At 58.2% G+C, this 22096-nt stretch overlaps 1 protein-coding gene across 7 annotated transcripts in view; it reads left to right on the top strand.

Annotated features, from left to right (window-relative positions):
• The first annotated feature begins 6197 nt into the window (after window positions 1–6197).
• Window positions 6198–22096, top strand: part of PRKCZ (protein kinase C zeta) — a 94719-nt gene continuing 78820 nt past the window's right edge. For 2 of the 7 annotated variants that reach the window (XM_081056825.1, XM_081056822.1), the window contains exons 1-4: window positions 6198–6527; window positions 10709–10830; window positions 11734–11823; window positions 13081–13131. In XM_081056825.1, the coding sequence (XP_080912951.1) occupies window positions 6457–6527; window positions 10709–10830; window positions 11734–11823; window positions 13081–13131 (334 nt within the window). In that variant the 5' untranslated portion in view covers window positions 6198–6456. Of the gene's footprint in view, window positions 6528–7047; window positions 7159–8962; window positions 9063–10708; window positions 10831–11733; window positions 11824–12015; window positions 12176–13080; window positions 13132–22096 lie in introns of those variants that run through there. The other 5 variants (XM_081056829.1, XM_081056830.1, XM_081056828.1 and 2 more) reach the window with 5 other exon arrangements.

Below are 22096 nucleotides of genomic sequence, written 5' to 3'. Positions count from 1 at the left end.
CCTGGTGGACAGAGTGAGGCCTCCTCCACACCCTGCCCAGGGCGGGGCCACAGCACAGAGCCTCTGCTGTCCTTGTCCCGAGGCCTGGAAGCCTGACCCTGGCACAGCTGACAAGTAATGCTGGGGTTGGGGCCACGCTCTCAGTCTTTAAGCAGAAGGCAAAGGAAATGGAAGGTGGTGGCACCCACACATGTGGCTGGGCGTGGGAAGCCCCACCCTGGCGAGCTCAGCTCCCCACGTGAGGACAGATGGGGGCTCTGCCACTGCGTCTCCTTGTGATGTTTCGAGTTGACGGTGATGCTGTCCATCTTCATATGGCTAAAATAGCACCCACACGCAGCCCCCAGGGAGCAGCCGCAGTATCGCCATGGTGACCGAGGTTCTGGGTGCTGCCTCCTCAGACGAACGTCAGGCCACTTTGGGTTTTAAATATAATCCCAGGGTATGCAAGAGTGCGACAGGCTCCGCCTACCAGCGGCCTTGTTTGTCTCCCTCCGCTGGCGCTGGCGCTGTGATCCGCTCATCTAGGCTCCCAGGAGAGGGGCTCCGTTGTGCTGGCAGGTCCATGGAAGAGATGGGCAGCGTGTCCCCTTTGGCCTGGGCTGGGGCTGGCCCTGGGACCCTGTACAAAGCACTGGGCCACCCTGTGTCTGCCTTCAGAGAATGAGGCCGCGATGCCCACATCCTAGAGAGGTGCTGAAGGTCTCTGAGGTGACACCTGACAAGGGGACTTCCTCAGGGAGACACGATTGTGCCCGGTGCAGGGTGTGGACCTGGAGGGTGGGGGTGCTTGTCCCTCAGGGTACAACAGGACAGTGACAACTGCAGGCCCCTGCTGTGATTCTTGGTGGGTGTGTGGGAAGTACCATACGACAATGCCTGGCACAGCAGTGTCCAGCCCTTTCTAGCCTCAAGGTGGTTAGTGTCCTCCCAGCCCCTGTCCCCCAGGCCAGCGTCTCCTTTCTTCTCCAGCCCCTGGACACAGCCACCCCACCCCTCCTTGCTGTCCTGCCTTAGCCAGAGGTGGCCTCTCTCGGCACGTGCCCCACACGGAAACTCATAGGTACAGAAACACGCACAGGCAACACATACAGGGGCACACGGAGAAACACACACACACACACTCTCTGTATCCACTGGGGTCCACTCAGCTCACAGGTGCCTCCCAGTGGCCTTAAACAGGAACACTTATCTAAAGGGTGACGACACTGTGAAGTGACCACAGGCACGAGAGACAGGAATGGTCCTTGGGGAGCTGAGGGAGGCGCCCACGGAGGGGAAGTTGGAGGGGCTCCTCCCCAGGCTGGAGCTCGGCCCAGGTGTGCGAACTCACGGCTGCGCAGAGCCTCCCACATGCTCAGCCGCACCCCCCACTCACAGCGCAGCCGGGAGGCAACGAGCCCCTTCGTCCTGCCGGGCTCTCCCGCGCCCTCTACTGGGAACGTGCAGCGCTGCTCCGCCTACCAGCGGCTGGTGTGTGCGGGGCAGACAGGGGTGCTGCCCCAAACCCTGCGGGCGCAGCCACCACCAAACGCCAGGCGGGCTGACCCTCCCCGTGGAGGAGCCCCACCTGGAATTACCGGTGGTAGATGGTGAACGTGGAGCTGAGAGGTGAGAGTAACTGGACTCGTAGAAACAGATTCACTCCCAGGCCCAGACGCCCACAGACATGCAGACACCCCTCTCTCCCTCTCCCTCTGGGCAGGACCCTGCACAGCAGGATGGACCCACCTTTTCTGAGAGTTTCCAAGGCCCTGTCACTGGCTCCCCGCCTCCCCTTCACGTGGCCCACAAGGCCCCCGGGGTCTGCCCCTGCACTTCTGCATTGTCACCTGTCCCACACCTCCACACACCCTGCTCCCTTAGGCCACCAGGCCTTTGCACAGGCCACCCTTCTGCTCCCCTGCTCCACTTCACACATCCTCGGACCCCACAGCTGGCCCCTGCCAGGACCTGGTCAGACCCTGCTCTCTCTGACAGGGCTGCCATGTCTGTGTGACCCAGTGACAGTGGCCTGTCCCCCCATTGGTGTCCATGAGAGAGCAGCCACATCTGGCTGGCTCACCACTGCATCCCAGCACAACTTGGGGCACCCAGCCAACACCTGCTGAATGAATAAATGAGTGAGTGAAGTGAACGTCATCACTTGCACCAGTTTCTCAAAGTCCCGCGACTTGTGACAAAGAAAGGAAACTTCTGCTGCCCATCCCTCCCATCTGCGTGGGCCCAGTGCTGTCAGCAGATGTCCTGGGCTCTTCCTGTGACCTGCTGGGCCCTCGTGGTCCCCGCCAGGTCAGTCTCACACGTGCCAAGATGACCAGTGGACCCCCCCACCCCCAGGTGACAAGAGGGCACAGGGAGTACTGGTGGCTTCCACAGGCGTGTCCCCTGCCCAGCTGGGTCTGTCCAGGGAGGAGGCGGGTCAGGATTGGAAGGTTTCTCCTCGGCCCACACCCTTCTGTGATGTGGGATTTTACAAGAAGCCCGTGTCACTTTTACAATCACTTAACAAAAACACATCTTTGAATTTTCATTTGGAAATAAGAGATGTTGGTGATTATGAAAGCATATGAGGTCTTTGTGGAAAATCTGGGCAAACAGAAACTGCTCAGAGGTGAAAAGGACCCTCCCTCAGCCACTGGGGCCCTCCTGGGTGTGTCCTGGGTCTTGTGCTCAGGTCCAAGGCTCACCTTCCTGCTCCGTCCACGTGGGTTGTCCTTGCACCCGCCTTTAAGCTGCTGATTGCAGAAGGGGAGAGGTGTAACTCTGCCCAGTGACCCCCAGAACAGGGCCCGTGGTCCTAGGAGGCCGGCCTGGTCCCAGCACTTCCAAGGGGTCTTCACCTACTCATTCATTCATTCATTCATTCATTCATTCCACTGTGTGCCAGATGCTCAGAGACATGGGGACACAACAGTGACCCCGGTTGACTGGCTCCCAACCCCACCACTTCTGGAGGGGCAACTGGTCTGAAAATTGGGGAACAGACACCCTCCCTGGTCACCAGGGTACAGAGCAGGTGACAGACAGTGACAGCACTGGGTGTGCCCAGTACATCACAACCTCTCACTCTACCCTTGAGGCCCTAACGGGTGGCTCAGTGCTGGTGGCCACCAGGAAACCCCCGAGGTCACCCGCCCCTAACCTTTGGAGGTGGTCTGAGGGCCTGGGCAGGTGGGGGCCTTTGTTTTGCAGAGCTAGTTGGTGGGCAGAATGCAAAAGTCCTGGCCTCCACCTGCTCTCAGGGGACCTTTTCTGGGCACCGCAGGCTACCCTGTGCCCTCACTCCGGCCTGGGGCTCGATGTGGTCCCAGAGGCAGGAGTGGAACCTCCCCTCCAGTACTCCCTCCTGAGATAGGCACCTCCATCTCCCCAAGCCCACGGAGAACAAAGCCTTCCCATCCCAGCCCTCTTCCAAACTTCCCTTGCCAGGATTGGGGACTGCAGTGACCCAGGTACCAGCCTCCAGGAGGGAGGCTCCCACATGGCAGCTGAGGCGAGACCAGTGCCCAGCGGACACTGGATGCCGGTGGCTCCAACCCCAACAAGGCTGTCCCGGTTAGAAAGGGCTCTGGGGTTGTACTTGGGCTGTTGTGTCCACTGGGGCCTTGGCGAGGGCATATCCGAGAAATGGTGTCCTGTGGAACGGCCACCCACCCGTCCATCCTGCCTGCCGTGGGCATCAAGCCCTGGACTCCTTCCCTGTTGGGCCACGCTTTGAAACAGAAAATCAGAACACCCGGGGATGCTGTGGGATGTCAGATGGCCTGTGCCCATGAAGTACAACCTGTCAGGAGTGCCCAAGGCTGTGGGGACAAGGCTGCAGGCCTGGCATGGGGGTCGGGTTGGGGGGCTGGCACCCCACACGTTTGCCTCCTGGGCTGCCGCTCCCATGGCAGATTCCTGCTCATCCCTCACGGGGTAAACACTCATACCTGGTTCCCCTTCACGTCCAAATGAAAGTCATGGAGCTCTGTGCCCAGGCTGGGGGATGCAGCGGGCACCCCACAGGGGGGAGGCGGGCAAGCAGACTGATACAGGCATCAGGAATGGTCAGTAGAGACTCAAAGGAAGTGTGGGTCTGGGAGAAGTAGCTCCTGGGAGAGGGAACAGCGGTGAAAAGGCCCTGAGGTGAGCAAGAGGCAGGAATGTGGCCAGGTGGCCGGGCGGCCAGGTGGAGTGAGCCAGTATGAGGATGGTGAGAGATGAGGGCAGAAAGAAACGGGACCCCAGTCCCTGCAGAGCCTGGGGGCTTTGCCTGTGATCATGGGGGATCATTGGGGATTTTGAACACCAGACAGACGGACACAGACTGACGCAAGTTTTAAGGAAATTGGAAGCGTCTGCAAAGTCCCAGTGCTGAGGGTGGAGCGGGAGGTGGCCGTGGAGATGGCAGGATGTGGCTGGAGTCTGGACCTCTGTTGAGGGTGGAGGGGCCGGGATTTGCAGCTGGAGGGGAGTGGGGTGTCAGAGGCAAAGGGAACTCCAAGGTTTTTGAGTGGAGCACCTGGAAAGGTGGGGTTGGCATGACAATGAAGGTGGTGAAGGGCACGGTGGAGGGAGGTCTGCTGGGATGAGAGGTTCAGGGGAGCGGGCTGAGCCTGGGATGGCATTTGGAGCCAAGGAGGAGGGGTGGGGGGGGGGAGACAGCATCCTAGGGTGAGTTCCCAGGGGATCATCAAGGGTCAATTAAGAAAAGTCTGAGGAGTGACACAGGAGTCCTGGTGGGGAGGGGCTCAGCGAAAGTGGCAGGGGAAAGTGGGGATAAGGACTGCAGATGGCTCCGCCTGACAGGAATTTTGTAGTGAAGACCGGAGAAATGAGCAGGCGGGTGGAGGGGTGTGGGGTGCAGAGGGTTTCTTTAAGAAGGGAGAATTCACAGCACCTGAAGTAGGTGAGAGATGGGCCGTCAAAGGGCTTCTCTGTGGCCATCCCTAGGAGGAACGTGAGCTCTGTGACCACTTGGTTCCCTAGGGTCCCTCCAACGCCTGGCACCCAGGAGGCGCCAGGAAGCATCTGTGGAATGAGAGTGAGTGGGAAGCCCTTACCATTGTCCAGGTGAGGAGTGCTGAGGGCTCAGCAGGGCCTGCGTCAGAGGCTGCCAGCTGCCAGCGGGGTGGAATGTGGAAGGGGAGGGAGGCAGCCGGAGAGCAGCCAATGGAAGGACCGGTTTGGCAGGGGTGGCAGGGATGGGGGCTGCAGACCTATGAGCCTGGGGTGCCCACCTGGCGCCCAGGTGAGGTCCTGCTAACAGCACATGTGGGTCTCTGTGGACGCAACCGGTAAGGGGTGGGTTCCTCAGCGAAACCCAACCCCGCATTTAAGGGGGGGGCCAGGCTGCAGGCCCTAGAGAAGGCGTGAGCCGTGGATGGCGGTCAAACGCAACCGTCCAGATCACACGCCAAGGTGGGCGTTGTGGATTCGGAAATGAAGGCCAGGGGCGAGCTCGGCGAACGCAGCGTCCTCGTCCCGGGAGCAGAGGGAGCCGGCTGGCGCGTGTAGACAAGCCGCCCTGCAGGGGTCCTGGATTCCACGGTGGAGGAGGGCGGCTGGCGCCCGGACGGCCCTCGGGGCCTGCACCCCGTCAGCCGTGGTCGTGGCCGGGGTCCCAGTGCCGCGCAGCCTCGGTCTCCGCATCGGTGAACTGTGCGGACGCGGGCCCTGGGGGTTCGGGCTCGGAGCTGCGGACCCACACTCGTCCTCCCGCAGGCGCACCTCTCTCCGGCCGCGCCCTCCACGTCCCCAGCGCCCGCCTCCTCTCCGTACCCCCGACCAGCGCCCGCGCTGGAATCACCCGGGGCTTGTTAGTGCAGACGGCTGGAGTTTCGATTCAGCGAATCTAGACCCGAAAGTTGGCATTTCCAAGTGCCCGGGGCGCTGCAGCACGGACACCCCGCCGGAGTCGCGGGCTCCGGAGCCCACCGCACGGAGGGGAACGCGCAGCGCGGCTGCTGCCGGAGTCCCCGGCCGCCCGAGCCGCCGGGGTTGCCGGGCAGAGCCGGGCCGCGCGCGCTCCCATTGGCCGCAGGTGGACCGCGCCCCGCCCGACAGGTAGTGGCCCCGCGCCGCGCCATTGGGCCGCGGCCGCGGGGTCCCGCGGGGATTGGCCCAGGTGGCGGCCCCGCCTCGCCCTTATTGGCCGCAGGTGCCACCGCCCCCGCCCCGGGACCGTCCGCCCCACCGATTGGCCGCCGGCTGGGTCGGCCATGTTCGGCCTTCCCCCCCGCGGGGCCTGACGCCGGACTCGCGGGAGCGCGCCCCCGCCGGCCGCGCCCCCTCCCCGCCCGCGCGCCGCCGAAGTTTGCGGAGTTGGCGGGGCCGGTGCCTCCCGACGCCGCGCCGAGCGCTCCCTTCCGCGTTCCGCCGCCGGCCCCACCTGGCGCCGGCCCCGGGGGGCCCCGTGCCATGGCCCGCGCGCCCTGGGCGCGGCGCTGACGGCGGCCGGCGGAGCGCGCCATGCCCAGCAGGACTGGCCCCAAGATGGACGGGAGCTGCGGCCGCGTCCGACTGAAGGCGCACTACAACCGGTGAGCGCCGGCGCCCGACGCCGGCCCCGCGGGGCGGGCGCGGGGGCAACCGCACCGCGCGGCTCGTCGGGGGCCGTGTCGCCGCTGCAGCCGAGAGCCGGGCGCGGCGGGAAGGAACCGCGAGGCCCCCGCGCCCAGGGGCGTCCCGGGAGGTGCTGACGCGCCAGCGCCTAGAGGCGGCGGGGACGAGGTTTTCCTGCGCTCGGACGTGCGGGGGGGACCCCGCGGCGCGGGCGCGGGCGCGGGAGGCGGGAGGCGGGCGTCGCCGGGCGCCCCGCGGTCCTGGGCACTGTTGACGTGTTCCCTGCAACGTAGGCTCGGAGATTAAGGCCACACACCTGTACGGATTAAACTTTTTGTCAAAGTGTGGAAACTGCTGGCAGACTTGCGAAAATCGGGGCTTCCTAAAGTTTCTCAGTTTCCGCGGCCAGAGACCTCAGCTTCAGGAAAGTTTATGACCCACGCGGAGGCGGGCGGTTAGTCGCCGCGGTTGCGCGCACGTCGGGCGCCTGTCGGGCGCGGTTCGGTTGCGGCCGCACCTTTCGGACACTGATCAGCCCTGCATCCGCTCGCGGCGCCTTGGACTCTACCTGCCTCGCTGTGAAATGGGGCGAGCGGGCGCCTCACAGGGGTCAGTGGCCGGGAGCGCTGGACACTTGGCCGCCGATCAGCCCTGGTGGGGACAGAAGGGGCGGCGTCCGGAGGTCGGGATCCCGCCGCTGCCCCTTGCGCGCTGTAGACAGCGCTCTAGGAAGAGTAGGCTCTTTGCTGCTGCTTCCCACCGGTGTTGGTCTCCAGGAGTCCCCGAGTCGGACCTTGCTGCCCCCGCGGTCACCACTGCCCGGTGGGCGTGGGCGGAGCGGAGCGCCGACCCCACGGGTGAACTTGGCGGTTGCGGCTGTAGTAGCATGAGTGGGGCCTGCCCGGTGGGCACAGCCCTATGGGCTCCGCCCAGCGAGTCCTCAGGCTAAGCAGGGGCTTTGGGTTGTTGACCTGAGCGTTTCTTGTTTCCTGTCTCAGGTCAGGCCTTGCCTGTCCCCTCGGTGGCCCTCAGCCTGGTGGAACGGTGCTGGCGGGTTGGTGGCAGAGCCCCCGGGAAGAAGGATTTCTGGGGGCCGCACTTGCAGGCCTTTGTGAAGAGGCCCTGAGTTCTATCTTTTGGTCAGGAAGGGTGGGCTGCGATTAAAGCTGGAGGGGTGTCAGCTGGGCCCTGGCTCTGGACCCGTCCACAGGTTTGAGCTCCTCCACCGGCTTGCCCAGGGGTAAACTGTGGATCCACTGTGGAGCCTTTGAATTGAGCAACCGGCCTTTGTGAAAATCAGAGATGGGGCTGGAGGAGAGGGTGCCCGCAGCCAGAGCGGCCTGGGGGTGGGGTGGGAAGCAGACCCTCCAGCCTTCCCCCAGGACAAGTTCCAGGAGGCACCAGTGGGCCTTGAGCTGTGGCGTGGGGGCCACAGTGGAGGCAGGTCCTGGGGAGAGTTCAGCAGACCTGGGGGAGTTCTGGGGAAGCCGCCCGCCCACCACGTCCGCTCCCCTGGCTTTGGCCCCGGGAGAGCGATTTGGTTACCAGGAGTAATGTGACCTGTTGAGCCTGGTTTCCTCAGGCAGAGGAGGCCACGCCCCACCGCTTTCCTCTTCCTTCCATTCCAACCTCTGCTCCTTCCTCCCCTTCACCCATCCCATCCCATCCCTCACCTCTCCCCCCTCTTCCCTTCCCTTCCCTCTTCCCCTCCTCCTCCTCCCGCTGCGCCAACACTCCTCTCCCTCCCGCACCCCTCTTTTCTGCCGGCTGTGCGTGCCCTAGGTTCCTTCGCAGGCCCAGCTCCTCACTTCCTCCCATGCCTGCTTTTCCTAACGGGCTCCTGCAAGGGGGTTTCACCCAGGGAGCTGGAGACTCCGCTGTCTGAGTTGGGAGACCTAGTCCTCAGAGCGCGGCAGTGAGGCAGCTTCCAGAAAGTGCCCACCAAGGCCAGGGCTCTCGCACAGACCCCCAGGTCCAGGTGAAATTCTGTCTCTGGATGAGATGCTGCTAGTGCTTCTGGGAAGGGGGTTGTTTGGGGGCAGCCCCGCCGGAGGCCAGACACATTGAAGACACCATTTTTAAAAAGCGGGAGAGGCTCTTCAGCTGCCCCTCTGTTCTCCCTTCCCATCCCCTGAGACCTCCCAAGGCTTGAGATCAGGGTCTCCCTCCCCTCTGGCGGGGCCTCTGGAGGCTGTGCGGTCACCGGAGTCTGAGTGGGGTCTGGCAGCACCTTTGTTTTCCAGGGAGTTTTCAGGGGGTTTCCGGTTGATGGTTGGGGCGTTTGGAGACCCTATTCTGCCAGGCCAAACCTCACATGCCCACTTTTCTAAGGTCATAGAGATGCCTGTGCTGGGTGTTCCCTCCCTCCAGCTCGGAACGCAAATTGTCCAGGACCTGCCCTGTGCACAGCCCAGGGAGGGGCAGTCCACCTGGCGGGGCGGTCGGCTGCTCTCTCCTGGTCGCCGGCCCAGGGCTCTGGCTTGCTCAGAGGGGCTGCTGGATTCAGGATTGGGGTGAGATCAGGGTGGGGTCAGGGGCCTGGTGGGGGTGGTGCTGCAGTCCTGCCCAGGAGGGGAGGAGCCCAATGGCTGCGAATGGCTGTGATGTGTGAAGACGAGCCCAGTGCTCTGAGGTCCAGCCCGATGCCAGGCGCTTCCCAAGGGTTGGGGTTCTGGGGTTTTACAGGAGCTGCCCACTTGGCCTCTAGGCCCTGAGGCATTGGGAGGAAATACTAGCTTCCACTTGGGAGAGGTTCTTGGGGCAGGGAGAGGTCAAAGGTGAAGGGGTGGCCGACTCTGACTTCCAGAGTTCCCAGTGGCAGGACTGGTGGACACTGGGTCAGGGGACAGGTGTGGCGGGCAGTGTGAGTACCAGGTCTGGTGACTCCAGGGTGTGAGGTAGGCGAGGGTGGGAGCTTCGTCTCTGGAGCCCCCACCGATGAGCCATGTGGCCCCTCTGTGCCTCAGCTTCCCCGTCTGCTGAGATGCTCAGGCTTGGGAAAGATGGGCTGGGTTAGCCCTGGGGGAGAGCTTGGGGTGCTGGGGGCAGGGCTGGGCAGCTGGGGCCATCTCCCTGTAGCCCCCAGGGTGACTGAGGCCTGTGGGCTGGGCCCTGGGTGCTGTGCTGAGCCACGGTGGGCGCCCTGTGGATGGATCCCAGGTCCTGGTGGTGCTGGACTCATTGCCTCGGGAACAAAGTCTGCGTGGACTTGTCTCGTGGAGTTCAGCAGCCCGCGCTGTCAACACCAAGCAGACCCTATACTTTGTGGCTTGTGACTTTTCAGAGCCCTTCAGATTTCTTTGCACAGGCGCTGCCCTCTCGTGTCACATTGTCAGATGTGGGTACATTTTCCCCACAGCTTCAGTGTTTCCCGTGAGGATGGTGAGGGTGATTCCTGCTCAGACTTTCCCTCTGTGGTGGGGGGACAGGACTGGCATTCACGGCGGGGAGCGGGAGCCATGCCCCCTCCTGCCCTGCCTCCCTCTCCCTGGGGGGTCGCCCCACCTCTGAAGGGCCAGCCCCTAGAGGGTGACACTGAGCTGTATCCAGACATCCAGGTTTAGCATCCCATTTTGGGATGAGAAGATAAAAGGCAATGACATTATGTGACTTTCTTTTCACACACACACAAAAGGTGCCTGCAGTTATGTCATGGCCTCACCACAGGCCCTGGAATGGTCGCTCCAGGGTTTGAAACAGCAGCCTGGGCTGTGTCAGTCCGTTCTACCCCCGCCCCCACCCCACGTCCCCCTCCTCCTGCAGGTCTCAGTTCTTGCGTGTGACGGGCCCTGGTTGGCACTATGCGGGTTTGGGGAAAACTTTAATGAAGCCCATGGACTTGAACTGAACAGCCTGTGTCCACCCCACCCTGCCCCACCTGCTGGGGTGACCTTTGGCCCGGCCCAGAACCTGAGCGGGTGCTGGGGCGCTTTCTGATGCTCCGCCTGGTTCTTTCTCCCACATGGAGCACCCAGGCACCTCCTGACAGAGCTCTCCTTTCTGGGCTGGGACAGGCACTGTGGTGACTTAGCAAGACCGTGGTTGGTGGCTCCTTGGGGAAAATTTCATTTCACTTATTTCATCAGTAGCTCGGTTCATCAGTGACCGTGTTTGATTTGGTTTCCCTGTGCTCCACGGTGACCACTCATCCTCTGCCTAGGGACATCCTGATCACCAACTTGGACGCGGCCACCACCTTCGAGGAGCTCTGCGAGGAAGTCAGAGAGATGTGCAGCCTCCACCAGGGGCAGCCGCTCACCCTCAAGTGGGTGGACAGTGAAGGTAGCCCTGGCCCTGTGTCATCAGTGGAAATCCCTAAATCTTTTGTGCCTCCCACTTGGCTCAGCCCCTTCCTTGGGGAGATGTAGACCATGGAACTAAAGGGGTTACAGCCACTTCCCTAGTGGGGACCTGCAAGTGCCCAAGGGCAACTGGGTTGGGGTGGGACAGGAGAGACGCCCCCTCGGAGGAGCTGGTCTTGATACAGGAGAGGGCTGCAGGGGTCCCCCCATGGGCCGCCCTTACCCTCCTTACCTGACCTTTCTCCTATTCCCGGCTTTTCCAGTGGGTGGTTAGTCAGGATGAGCTCTCCCTGTTCTCAGGGCGAGTGGGAAGGGTAAGTGCAGCTAGGGCCTCCCTTCCTCCACCCTCCCTCCCGTCTCCTGCCCCCTCCCTCCCCCCCTTTCTCTCCCTTCCACCTCAGTCAGACTCATTGGAGAGCTGAGGAGACAGTCCAGGAGAGACGCCCTTCTCCAGATCACTGTGACGGGCAGCTTGCAGCTGAGGGTGTAGGGGAGCCCCTTCCCTTTGGTTCCAAGGGGCCCTGGTTCTGTGAACTTGTGTCCCCATCCAGCAGGAAGGGCACGGAGCTGTTCCCTTCGGGCTGGGACTGACCTAAGAAGAATGCACTTGATCTCGCCCAAGCCCGGGAAGTTAGTTAGCCCAGCTTTGCTGTCCGCATGGCTGTCGGGCGCTGGGTGCTGGGTAAACTTGCTTTCCTTCTGGGTGTGGCTAGGTTCTCACGTGGGCCCTGGGCTGGGGGATGTGCTGGCTGTTTCAGGCCTCCCAGCTCTGCTCTGGGGGACTTTGCCCCCCAAACTGGAGTCTGATACACTAAGTGCGAGTCACGTGGGCTCCTCTGCCTTAGGCCTGCGGTGGCCTCAGTGCTGTTTCCTGCCCTCCTAGGTGACCCCTGCACTGTGTCATCCCAGATGGAGCTGGAGGAGGCCTTCCGCCTATCCTGTCAGCGCAGGGACGAAGGGCTCATCCTTCATGGTCAGTGACACCTTGGGGACCTTGGGGCCGGCGGGGCGGGGCAATGGGAGCCGGGCCAATCTTGGCACCTCTGCAGACCCCCTGGGAGACCGGAAGCCACATGGAGGATCACAGTTTGAAATTTTAGGTGCCAGCGCATACGGACGTTGGCTGTAAGGCAACTTGGGTTTGCTTTTCTCTCTTCCATTTTAGTCACCCAAATAAACATTGCTCTGACTGGTGAAGAGTCAGTGAGGTGTCTTCTCACTGGACACGGAAGCCTGGCTTCTGCCTGTTGATCCTGGGCCTGTGTCACCGGGACCTCCGAGGCGGGGCTCGCCCACCGGCCCCCAGCGTTCCTGCAGCTCGGAGGGTCTGGGCGCACGGCTGGCACGGGCACGGCTCGGGGTGGACGAGGGCTTCCCTGTGGGTGTCCCAGGCTCACAGCTTTCCTCCGCCCAGCAGGCTCAGAGCTGGCTTAGAAATGGAGGAAATGTTCTCCTTTCAGTACGGCCTTTAAGTCGGGGTTTTCGGACTGCTCCCAGCACTGTCAGGGTTCTGAAGGGTGTCCGTGGGGCCCGACAGATGCGGTCCCAGCAGCTGTGGCCAACCAGCCACACCTGCAGCCCCTTCTGGTGCAGCTTCGACTGCCAGGCACTTGGCCGGGTCCAGAGTGTGAAACCGCCTGGCGTTTTCTGCCGGTCACCATTTTCTCGGACACGGGCAGTAGTTGCTTCACAGGCCCAGTTTGTAGCTCTGGGTACCAGGGCATTTGGATTTGAAAGTGCGGCTCGTCTACTTGGTGGTGACAATGGCGGTGAGCACCTTCACGGCTCCCGCCACGCTGACAGCTGTGCTCCAGACTAAGCAAAAGGCGGCTTTACTATCTTCTAGGCTCCTGTTTAGTGCGTGTCACGGAGTCCAGGGTGCACTTGGGAGTGCCTTACCGTGAGCTCCGTGTGGAGCAGGCGGCGAGCGGGCTGTGACGTGCTCGCCGCCAGCGGCTCCTCCGTGTCGTCAACACGACACGCCAGGCGCTGTGCTGCCGGTGTCTCCCGTGACTCCCCAGCATCCAGTGCTCCGGAAATCCCAGAGGAGGGGGCTGGGGATGCATGTGTACGTGGGTGTCCGAGGCTCTGTCACTGGGCATCTCCCACGAGCCGGTCCTCGGGCACGTGGGCGGCGTGTGCAGGACTCGTGGCAGTCCAGCCAGCAGGCTTCCTGTGCCACTGCCCAGGCCACGCGCGGGCGCTAACCACGTTCTTTCTCTCTGTGCAGTTTTCCCGAGCATCCCTGAGCAGCCCGGCATGCCTTGCCCAGGAGAAGACAGTGAGTACTGCCCTTTCCCCGGCTCGTGTCGCACGTTGTGGGTTGAACTTGGACGTATTATGCCAGCAAGGGGCAGGCAGAGCTTTTTGTGGCTTAGGACTATTTACCTGTGAAGACTAAAGGGAGTGAGCGCTTCTCACTGGCTGGTGCCCCTGCCTTTTCTGTGTGTGTCTGTCCTGGCACATGAGCGGGGCTATCGGGGAGGGGACCAGCTGGCTCAGTTGGTGGCAGAGTATAGAAAATGCCCTGATCTTCCCTGCGAGGGAAGGACCCGGGCCGGAATAGCTGGACGCTGCTGCCATGCGTCTGCCCCAGCTCACGGCCACCCCCAACTGGTTGTCTGCCCCCCAGTGCACACTGGCCCCACGGGTGACATGGGCGTCTTTTCTGTCCCCATGGTGGTGAAATCCCCAGAGCGGTGGGGTCAGCGGAGGCCACCAGATGCCCCGCACGCTGCATCCGTTCCCCCCCTCAGGGCAGGGTACCTGTGTGTCCCGGGCCTCTGTCCTGGCGCTGTGCCTGCTCTGGCATGGTGAGCATGAAGCCCTGACCAAGGTGGCTACTTGTTCAGTTCGGGGGTCTGGGTTAGGTCCCTCGGCCCTGTGGGGCAGGAACTGCACTGAGCAGACTCGGGTCCAGGCCGTGCTGAGTCCGCACCCCGCCTTGGGTACCGTAAAGGTGCTGAGCGGGAGGTTAGGTGTGTGAGTTGGGTTTGTGGGAGAAGTCGGGGTGAAGATAGGTATGAGGAGCCCTGACCACGGAGGAGACTGTTGAAGTCATGGCGAGAGTGGTTGGTGATCGGCCCACGTCCTGCGGGCTCCCAAAGAGAACACGTGACCCGTAGGAGGGTGCAGTGGGGCCTCAGAAACATCCGTGGATCTGGGCAGGTGGAGCTGGCAGTTTGCTGAGGCCAGAAGTGCCCAGGAGCTGGCGAGGTGTGGCTGTAGCAGGTGACAGTGGCGGTGTGAGGGCCAGCTTGGGGGGCAGAGGGAGGGGCGTGCCTTCACTCAGTCCTGGGTGTGCGTCTTGGAGCTGGCCCCACTCTGGCAGTGCAGGGGGACAGTCGGAGCCCCGTATGTCCTAGCAGGCGGCAGATGACGAGCTAGATACGTGAGTGTCGGAGGGTCAGAAATGAAGCCAGAGGTGGGCGAAGGGCTGCGTGGCCGTGGGGGTGCAGCTGGAGACTCAGGGCTAGGAAAGCACCCTGAGAAGGCCGTCAGCGGCTCCCCTGCAGCCCAGCTAGGGTGGGGCGGGCCAGGGGAAGCTGGTGACTTACTCACAGTCCTGTGTGGTGTTTCTGCTTGTGGGGCTCGAAGCTGCAAGCATGGGGGTTCAAAGGAGCAGATTTGTGAGCTGGGCCGTGCAGTGGGCACCTGGAGACACTCAGGTGGGGCTCAGTAGGTGACAGAGGCAGCAGCTCACCTGCAGCCTCCCCGGTGGCCAAAGGGGAGTCCGTCCTGGGGCCTGAGACGGGGGCGGCACAGGGGTTTCAGGGTCCTCAGCCCCCACGGGGCTGCCCCTGCTGGGGTCCCTCCCTTGGGAGTACCCACATCCCATGGAAAGGGTCATGTACCCCGAAAGGGCAGCAGCACACTTGACAGTTTAAGTGTCCTTTTGGACACATGAAAAGAAAGTACGATGTCGCCCCCTCACTGCGCTAGGCTTTCACAGCGGTGACAGGCTATCTGTCTCTGCCGACAGGCTGTCCGCTCAGCCCAGGGCCTGGCAGCACTGCCCTCAGGCTCATCGCTTTGGCTGCCCCGGGTCACATCCACGCTGGCCTTGTCCAAGGGAGGGTGACGGGGCTGACCCTCCCTCTGCCAAGCAGGCGTGGGGGCCACAGGGCACGGAGGATGCAGGTCTGTGCCAGAGCCAGAGGTGGGAGTGGCACGTGGGCACCGGCCGGCCGTGTCACTGTAGGGGAATGTGGAGAAGGTGGTGAGCTTCACGAGAGTGCTGCCCAGGCACAGGAACGCGTCCTTGAGGACCTCACTGGGTGGCCCTGGGGCTCGGAGAGCCGTGGTGTCATGGATGGTGGCTGGGTGCCCGGCAAGTGCCCCTCCCCCTGCGTGGATCCCACTCCAGACACTGACGTCCGCTTGGCCGGGCAGCAAACTGAAGGAGCAGCACAGAGCACCCTCTCACACGGAGTCTCCCAGGCGCCCGGGCTGTTTGCGCGTTGGCTCGATTTTAATGCTGATCTTGGACGTAGGACAGCCCTGTTCTGGCCGCCTGATGGCTGTGGTGGGCAGCACGCTTGTGGGACTGCGCTCGCGTGAGCCATCCTGTTCCGTTCTCCTGGCGTGGAGCAGCTCTGCCCCTGCCAGGGGTGAGTGTGAGGGTCCCAGGGTGCCCTTCAGCCATGGCAGGTCCACACCAGGAGAACTGGGGGGACGGACGACGTCTGCTGACATGGCCGCACGGCAGGAATGCAGCCGCCCGCCGCGCCTGGGCATGTTAACTCACGGCCAGTTTGCAGCAGCCCAGCCTGTTCACTTTCCGCAAAACACCTTCCACACGTTCTACTCTAGATACACATTCTATGCATTTAATCAGTTTTGCAGGGTTTTTAAAAAATTGTGTAAAGTACACGTAACATATCATTTCCCATTTTAACTATTTAAAGTGACATTCAGTGGCAGTTGATACATTCACACAGTTGTGCAGCCACTGCCTCTGCCTGCTTGTTAAATAAGTTCAGAAGGAAAACCTCATGCTCCCACTGACCCTCCCTGTTCCTTCTCTGCCCGCCAGCGCCTGGCAACCCCAGTCTTCACTCCGTCTCTGGGTTTTCCTGTTTGGGACGTTGCGTATAAATGAATGTGGTCTTCTGGAACTGGCTTCTCTCACTTCAATGTTTTTGAAGTTCATCCACGTGTAATGTGTGTCAGAATGACAATCCTTTCCCTCCCATTTTTAAAAATTGTGGTAAAATACACATAACATGAAATTCATCATCTAACCATTGTTAAGTGTCCGGTTCAGGGGCATCTGGTACATTCACACCATTGTGTCGGTGTCACCACCGTCATCTCCTGAACTTTTCATCTTCCGAAACTGAGACTGTCCCCATGAAACACTCACTCCCCAGGCCCTCCCCCAGCCCCTGACCCCCACCCTCCTACTTCCTGTCTCTGTGAATCTGACCCCTCCAGGGACCTCCTATAAATGGAGTCGTGCAGGACTTGTCCTTCTTTGTCTGGCTTATTTCACTGAGCAGTGTCCTCAGGGTCCCTCCATGTTGTAGCAGGTGAAGACTATTCCCCTGTGTGGAGGTACCACGTTTTTTTTATGTGCCTGTCTCAGTGGACACCTGGGTTGTTGCCACTTTTCAGCTATTGTGAGTACAAACACCTGTCTGCATCCCTGCGTTCGGTCCTGCGGGGTGAACACCCAGGAGGGGATTGCTGGGTCCCGTGGTCACTCTCCGGGTAAGTCTTTGAGGAGCCTCCCCGCTGGTGGCTGCTCCACTTTACCTCCCACCGACAGGGCGCTGGGTTCCCACTTGCCACGTCCTTGCCAGCACTTTTCCTGTCTGTCTGACAGGAGCCATTCTGCCGGGTGTGAGGTGGTGTCTCATTGTCATCTTGATTTGTGGTTTTGATTGTAGGTCTTCAATGCATGTGAGTTAATTTTTGTATGTGGTGTTGGGGGTGGGCCCCACTTCATTCTTTTGCGTGTGGATGTCCAATGGTCCCAGCACCATATGTTGAGAAGACTGCTTTCCCCATCGAATGATCTTAGCACGCTCGTTGGAAATCATTGGACCATAGACATGAGGGTTTAGTTCGGTGCTCTCCGTTCTGTTCCACTGGTCTGTATGTCTGTTTTTATGCCACGACCACACTGATTTGATCACTGTAGCTTTGTAGGAAGTTTTTAAATCAGGAAGTGTGATGTCTCCAGCTTTGCTCTTATTTAAGATTGCTTTGGCTATCTGGGGTCACTTGAGATTCCATATGGATTTTCATGGTGGGTTTTTCTATTTCTGAAAAAAGCATCACTGAGATTTTGATAGGGATTACGTTGAACCTGTATATTGCTTTAGGTGGGATTAACATTCTAATCCATAGACATGGAATATCTTTCCACTTATTTATGTCGTCTTTAATTTCTTTCAGCGCTATTTTATAGTTTTCAGTGTAAAAGTCTTTCACCTCCTTGTTAGCCTTATTCCTAAGTGTTTTATTCTTTTGGATGCTATTGCAAATGGAGCTGTTTTATTAATTTCCTTTTTGGGTTGTTCATTGCTAGTGTATAGAAACACCACTGATTTTTGTGTTGACTTTGTATCCTAACATTTTGCTGAATTTGTTTTTTGTGGAATCATTAGATTTTTCTGTGTCATCTGTGAACAGAGATAATTTTATTATTCCTTTCCAGTCTGGATCGCTTTTATTTCTTTTTCTTGCCTAATTGCTCTGGCTAGAATTTCCAGTGCTGTGTTGAACAGAAGTGGTGAGAGCAGCATGCTTGTCTTATTCCTGATCTTAGAGGAAAAGCGTTCAGTCTTTCACCGTCGATAAGATTGCTGTCAGTTTTTCTTTTTGTAAATTAAAGAATAACAACTTTATTTTTTACACGTAAAGGCTGATGAAAAACCATTGAGTGCTATTAAAGAAAATCCAACATCTCAATAGAAAAAACATCTTGATTGAAAAGTATGGTAACTATTTACTCATTAAATACTATTTAAGTTTTTCTAAAACACAACAGTACAATCTCAGTACGATGGATTCAAGACCAAATATACATGTTACATGCATCAAGGCTAGATTACAAATTGTCACATCATTGTCACATTTTGTTTTCAATGCATTTGATGAGTCACTGTCTGTGTTTTGTGATGACACTATGTTAGTGGTAATAAGAATGTTTTTGACCCAGTGAATGATGGATTAATCAGAACATTCTGAACTGCTGATGGTGAAGGAATTGAGGCTTCCACAGCTGGGGGCTGCAAAGCAGGTGTCGGTACTATAACCCTTTACCCTGTGAGGGACATTGGAGTCCCTACTTTAGTTGAAACAGACATGGTTTGTGGGGTTGGTGTGCCAAGTGTGGGAGTACTTGGTCTGCTAGTATCTCACCAACAGTTGGAGAACTGTTATTCTTCCCACAACAAGTAGAAGCCTTTTTTGGTGAAGACTTCAGTTTGGAGGAGTCCAGCAGTACCTTCAGGTATGATCTGGGGGCTGAATATGGCTTCATCAACAGCAAAGGGGTTGATTTCTGTGCCTCGCCAATAGCAAATCAAAAGTCTCTTGGGGGACGAGAGGTAGAAGAGTGGTCAGCACGGCACTGGGTGGCCAGTCACACATTGTCTGCGGCGACAAGCTTTCTTAGCATGGCGTGGATAGCTTCCTGCATCGTCTAGAATCATGGTCACGTATCGGGAGGCACACTCCAACACCTCATTTGTAGGTCTCGGCTCATGCGTAATCCCTGAGTCCTTCGGGAGTTCTGCCGTGGTCGGGGCGTCTGTCGGCGTGCCCTTGGGAGAAGCCAGCTTGCTGGGTTCCATGATATCCTGTGGTCAGACTTCCTGAGCTCGCACCCACATTGAGTATCTCCGTCCTGACGGTGAGGTCAGTGCTTTTCCAGTCCCTGGGGTACTGGTGAGCAGGAGGCAACATGGGCCTCACGGGACGGCTTTGGGAACCTCAGCACACACGCCTGCTGGGGACTTTTCATATATAGCTTTCATTACGTTGAGGTACTTTCCTTCTATGGCATAATAAGAAATACCAGCGGTGCCAAAAAATGTATACACATTTTAAGAAAGGAGAAAAGCTTAAAATTACACTGATGGGAACCCCTTTGAGCACCTCTTGTAGTTGCAGAAGTCAAACGTGATTTGTATTCATCGTTTGTTACTGTTATATATTGAGTATTACAATTTAATGCCGGTTTCCTTTCTTACAATGTATACATTTTTTTGGCACCTCTGTCTGTGATCTTTCTCCTCAATTCCAGGTTCAGAACACCCTTGGAATTTCCGGAGGGAAAGGAGTGTCTTTTGTCATTCATTAGGCCATACTTTTGACACACTTGAGTTTTTGCTAATGAGATGACTTTGGGTGGGGCCCCTGGATAGCCTAGGGTGGGGCTGTCACCACAAAAACCTTGTGATTAGAGGGTTTGAACTTTCAGCCCCACCCCCCTGACCTGGGGAGGGGGAGGGGCTGGAGCTTGAGTCAGTCCCCATTGGCCAGTGAGTTAATCAATCGTGTGTGTGTACCTAAGCCCCCATGGAAATCCCTAAAGTCCTGTGGAACTTTGGGGTGGGATCGGGGTGGGTTCGGAGAGTGTCCGGGTTGACGGGCCCTTTGGGTAGGGCACGGGAGCTCCGTGCCCTCGCCCCACACCTGGCGTTATGCATCTCTTCCACTTGGCTGTCCTGAGTTAATCTGGTAAGTGAAATGTTTCTCCCAGTTCTGTGAGCCCCAAGGCAAATGAATGGACTCTGAGGACGGGTCACGGGAATGGCTGACCTATAGCTGGTGGGTCAGAAGCACAGGTGACAACCTGGATTGCTGATTGGGATCTGAAGATGGGGAGCCTCGTAGGACCAAGCCCTTAACCTGTGGGCTGTGACGTCTCCAGATAACATCAAAATTGAGGACTTGCTTGGTAGTGTGGCAAAAAAGCACACATGCTGCCTTTTGTTTCTAGTTTGTTGAGTGTTTTATCATGAAAGGATTTTCAAATTCCTTAAGTGCCTCTTCTGCCTCGCTGAAGTCATCCTGTGGTTTTTCCTTCCCCTTTGCTCTGTCAGTGTGGATGTTACACTTACGGTTCCTATATTGAGCTTCCCTTTCATGAATAAACCCCACCTGGTCAGGACGTGTAATCCTTTTAATGTGCTGCTGAATTCCGTCTGCTGGTGTTTCGTTGAGGACCTTTGAATCGGTGTCCCTAAGGGATGTTGGTCTGTAGTTTTCTTGCGGTGTCTTTGTCTGGCTTTGGTGTCGGGGTTATGCTGGCCTTTTTGCATGAGTTGGGAACTGTTCTCTCCTCTTTGATTTTAGGGAAAGTTGGAGAAGGATTGGTATTAGTTCTGTAAATGTTTGGTGGAATTCACCAGTGAAGCTGTCAGGTCAGGGTTTTTCTTTGTTGGGAAGACTTTGATTTCTGATTCACTCTCCTTACCAGTTACAGGTCTACTTAGATTTTCTATTTCTTTGTGGTTCAGTCCTGTTGGTTTCGTATATCTAGGAATTTGTCCATTTCATCTAGGTAATCCAGCTTGTTGGCATGTAATTGTTCGTAGTACTCTCTTATAATCAGTTTTATTTCTGTAGAATCAATAGTAATGTCCCCACTTTCCCTTCTGATTTTAGTAATGTCTTTCCTTTTTTTCCCCTCAGACCGTCTAGCTCAGGGGTGTCCAAACTGTTTTCAACGTTTTTCATCAAGGGCCATATGCGGTAAAATACACAAACAGCCGGGCCACTCACTCGAGGTGAAGTACATATTGCCTCACCTGGTTTATTTAAGTAAACTAAATATGTTTTTGGAATTTGCTGCGGGCCAATTAACAATGGATTGTGGGCCGCAGGTGGCCCGCTGGCCGCAGTTTGGACACCCCTGATCTAGCTAAAGGTTTTTCAATTTTGTTCATCTTTTCCTATTTTTTCTGTTGTTTATTTCATTTCTTTTTGCTCTAATCTGTATTATTTCCTTCCTCTGGTAGCTTTGGTTTAGTTTGTTCTTCTTTTCCTAGTTCTTTAAGTTGTAAAGTTAGGTTGCTGACCTGAGATCTTTCTTGTTTTTTAATGTCTGCATTTACAGCTGCTAGCCCCGTTTTCTCTGCCCCTCGTAAGTTTTGGTGTATTGTGTCTCGTTTTCATTTATCCCTAAGCATGTTTTTATTTCTCTTGTGATTTCTTCTTTGATCCGTTGGTTGTTTAAGGTGCGTTAGTTTTTACAATTTTGTGAATTGTCCGGTTTTCCTTCTGTTACTGACGTCTGACTTCCTCCTGCTGTGGTCGGAGAAGGTACTTTGCATTAGATCCATCTTTTTAGTCTATGAGAGTTAATATGAGGCCTCCTAGTGGTCTCTCCTGGAAAACGTGCCGTGTGCCCCCGAGAAGGGTGTTGGGGGTCCTGAGCTCTGTGCCTGTCTGCTGGACGGCCTTGGGCTGAGGGTTGTCCAGGCCGTCCGTGTCCGTACTCATCTCCGGTCTGCTTGTTGATTCATTCCTTTCGCGACTGAGTAATACTCCGTCGTGTGGACTTCCCCGGGGCTGCTTATCCACGCACACATGGGACACGTGTATGACGAAGCAGCATCAGAGCTGTGCGTGGGGCCCTGTGAGGCTCCCACTCTGAGGGTCTCACTTCAGTCCGGGTCTGGGTTCTGCGTGAGCAGGCCTGCCAGTTACAAGCGACAGAGGTGAATAGGCTGTCGCGGTTCAGGTGAGAGGCCGTGCTCCCTGCCGTCAGCTACGAGGGCCCGTTCGGGGCTGGGAAGCAGGTGGATGCACATTTCCGGGGCCTTCCAGGGCTGGGTGGGGAGGGGTGGGTGAGTGAGTGGCATGACCAAGAATCGAGAACCTGGTGACATGGTGGCCCTAGGTGCTGTGGGGACAGGTGGGCTACCTGGGGATGTCCCCGCAAGGTGGGGCCTGCACGGCTCTGGGTGGCTTGCTGAGGCAGAGGATGACACGGCAGCGTTGGTGTCTGAGGGTGGTCGCCTGCTGGCTCTGGGCAGGGTGGGCCAGGCAGCCCAGGGCTCTTTGTGCCTGACACTGACCTCGGGGTCCCCACCAGGTTGTACTGCCCCGTGGCCCTCCGTCTGTGCCCATTCTCACGCTGGATGGGCTCTTCATGGCGCATGCACTGGCACTTTCCCCCAAGCCGCCCTGCCTCGTGCCTTGGTGCCTCTGGTCAAACGACATGTTGGTGTTTGCTTTGGTGCTTTCACACCTGTTGGTGTTTTCCTTCCTGGCGACCCCACTTG

The sequence above is a fragment of the Rhinolophus hipposideros genome (assembly GCF_964194185.1).
Source record: "Rhinolophus hipposideros genome assembly, chromosome: 8".
Classification (NCBI taxonomy): Eukaryota; Metazoa; Chordata; class Mammalia; order Chiroptera; family Rhinolophidae; genus Rhinolophus; species Rhinolophus hipposideros.
This window is presented reverse-complemented; position numbering and strand designations above follow the sequence as displayed.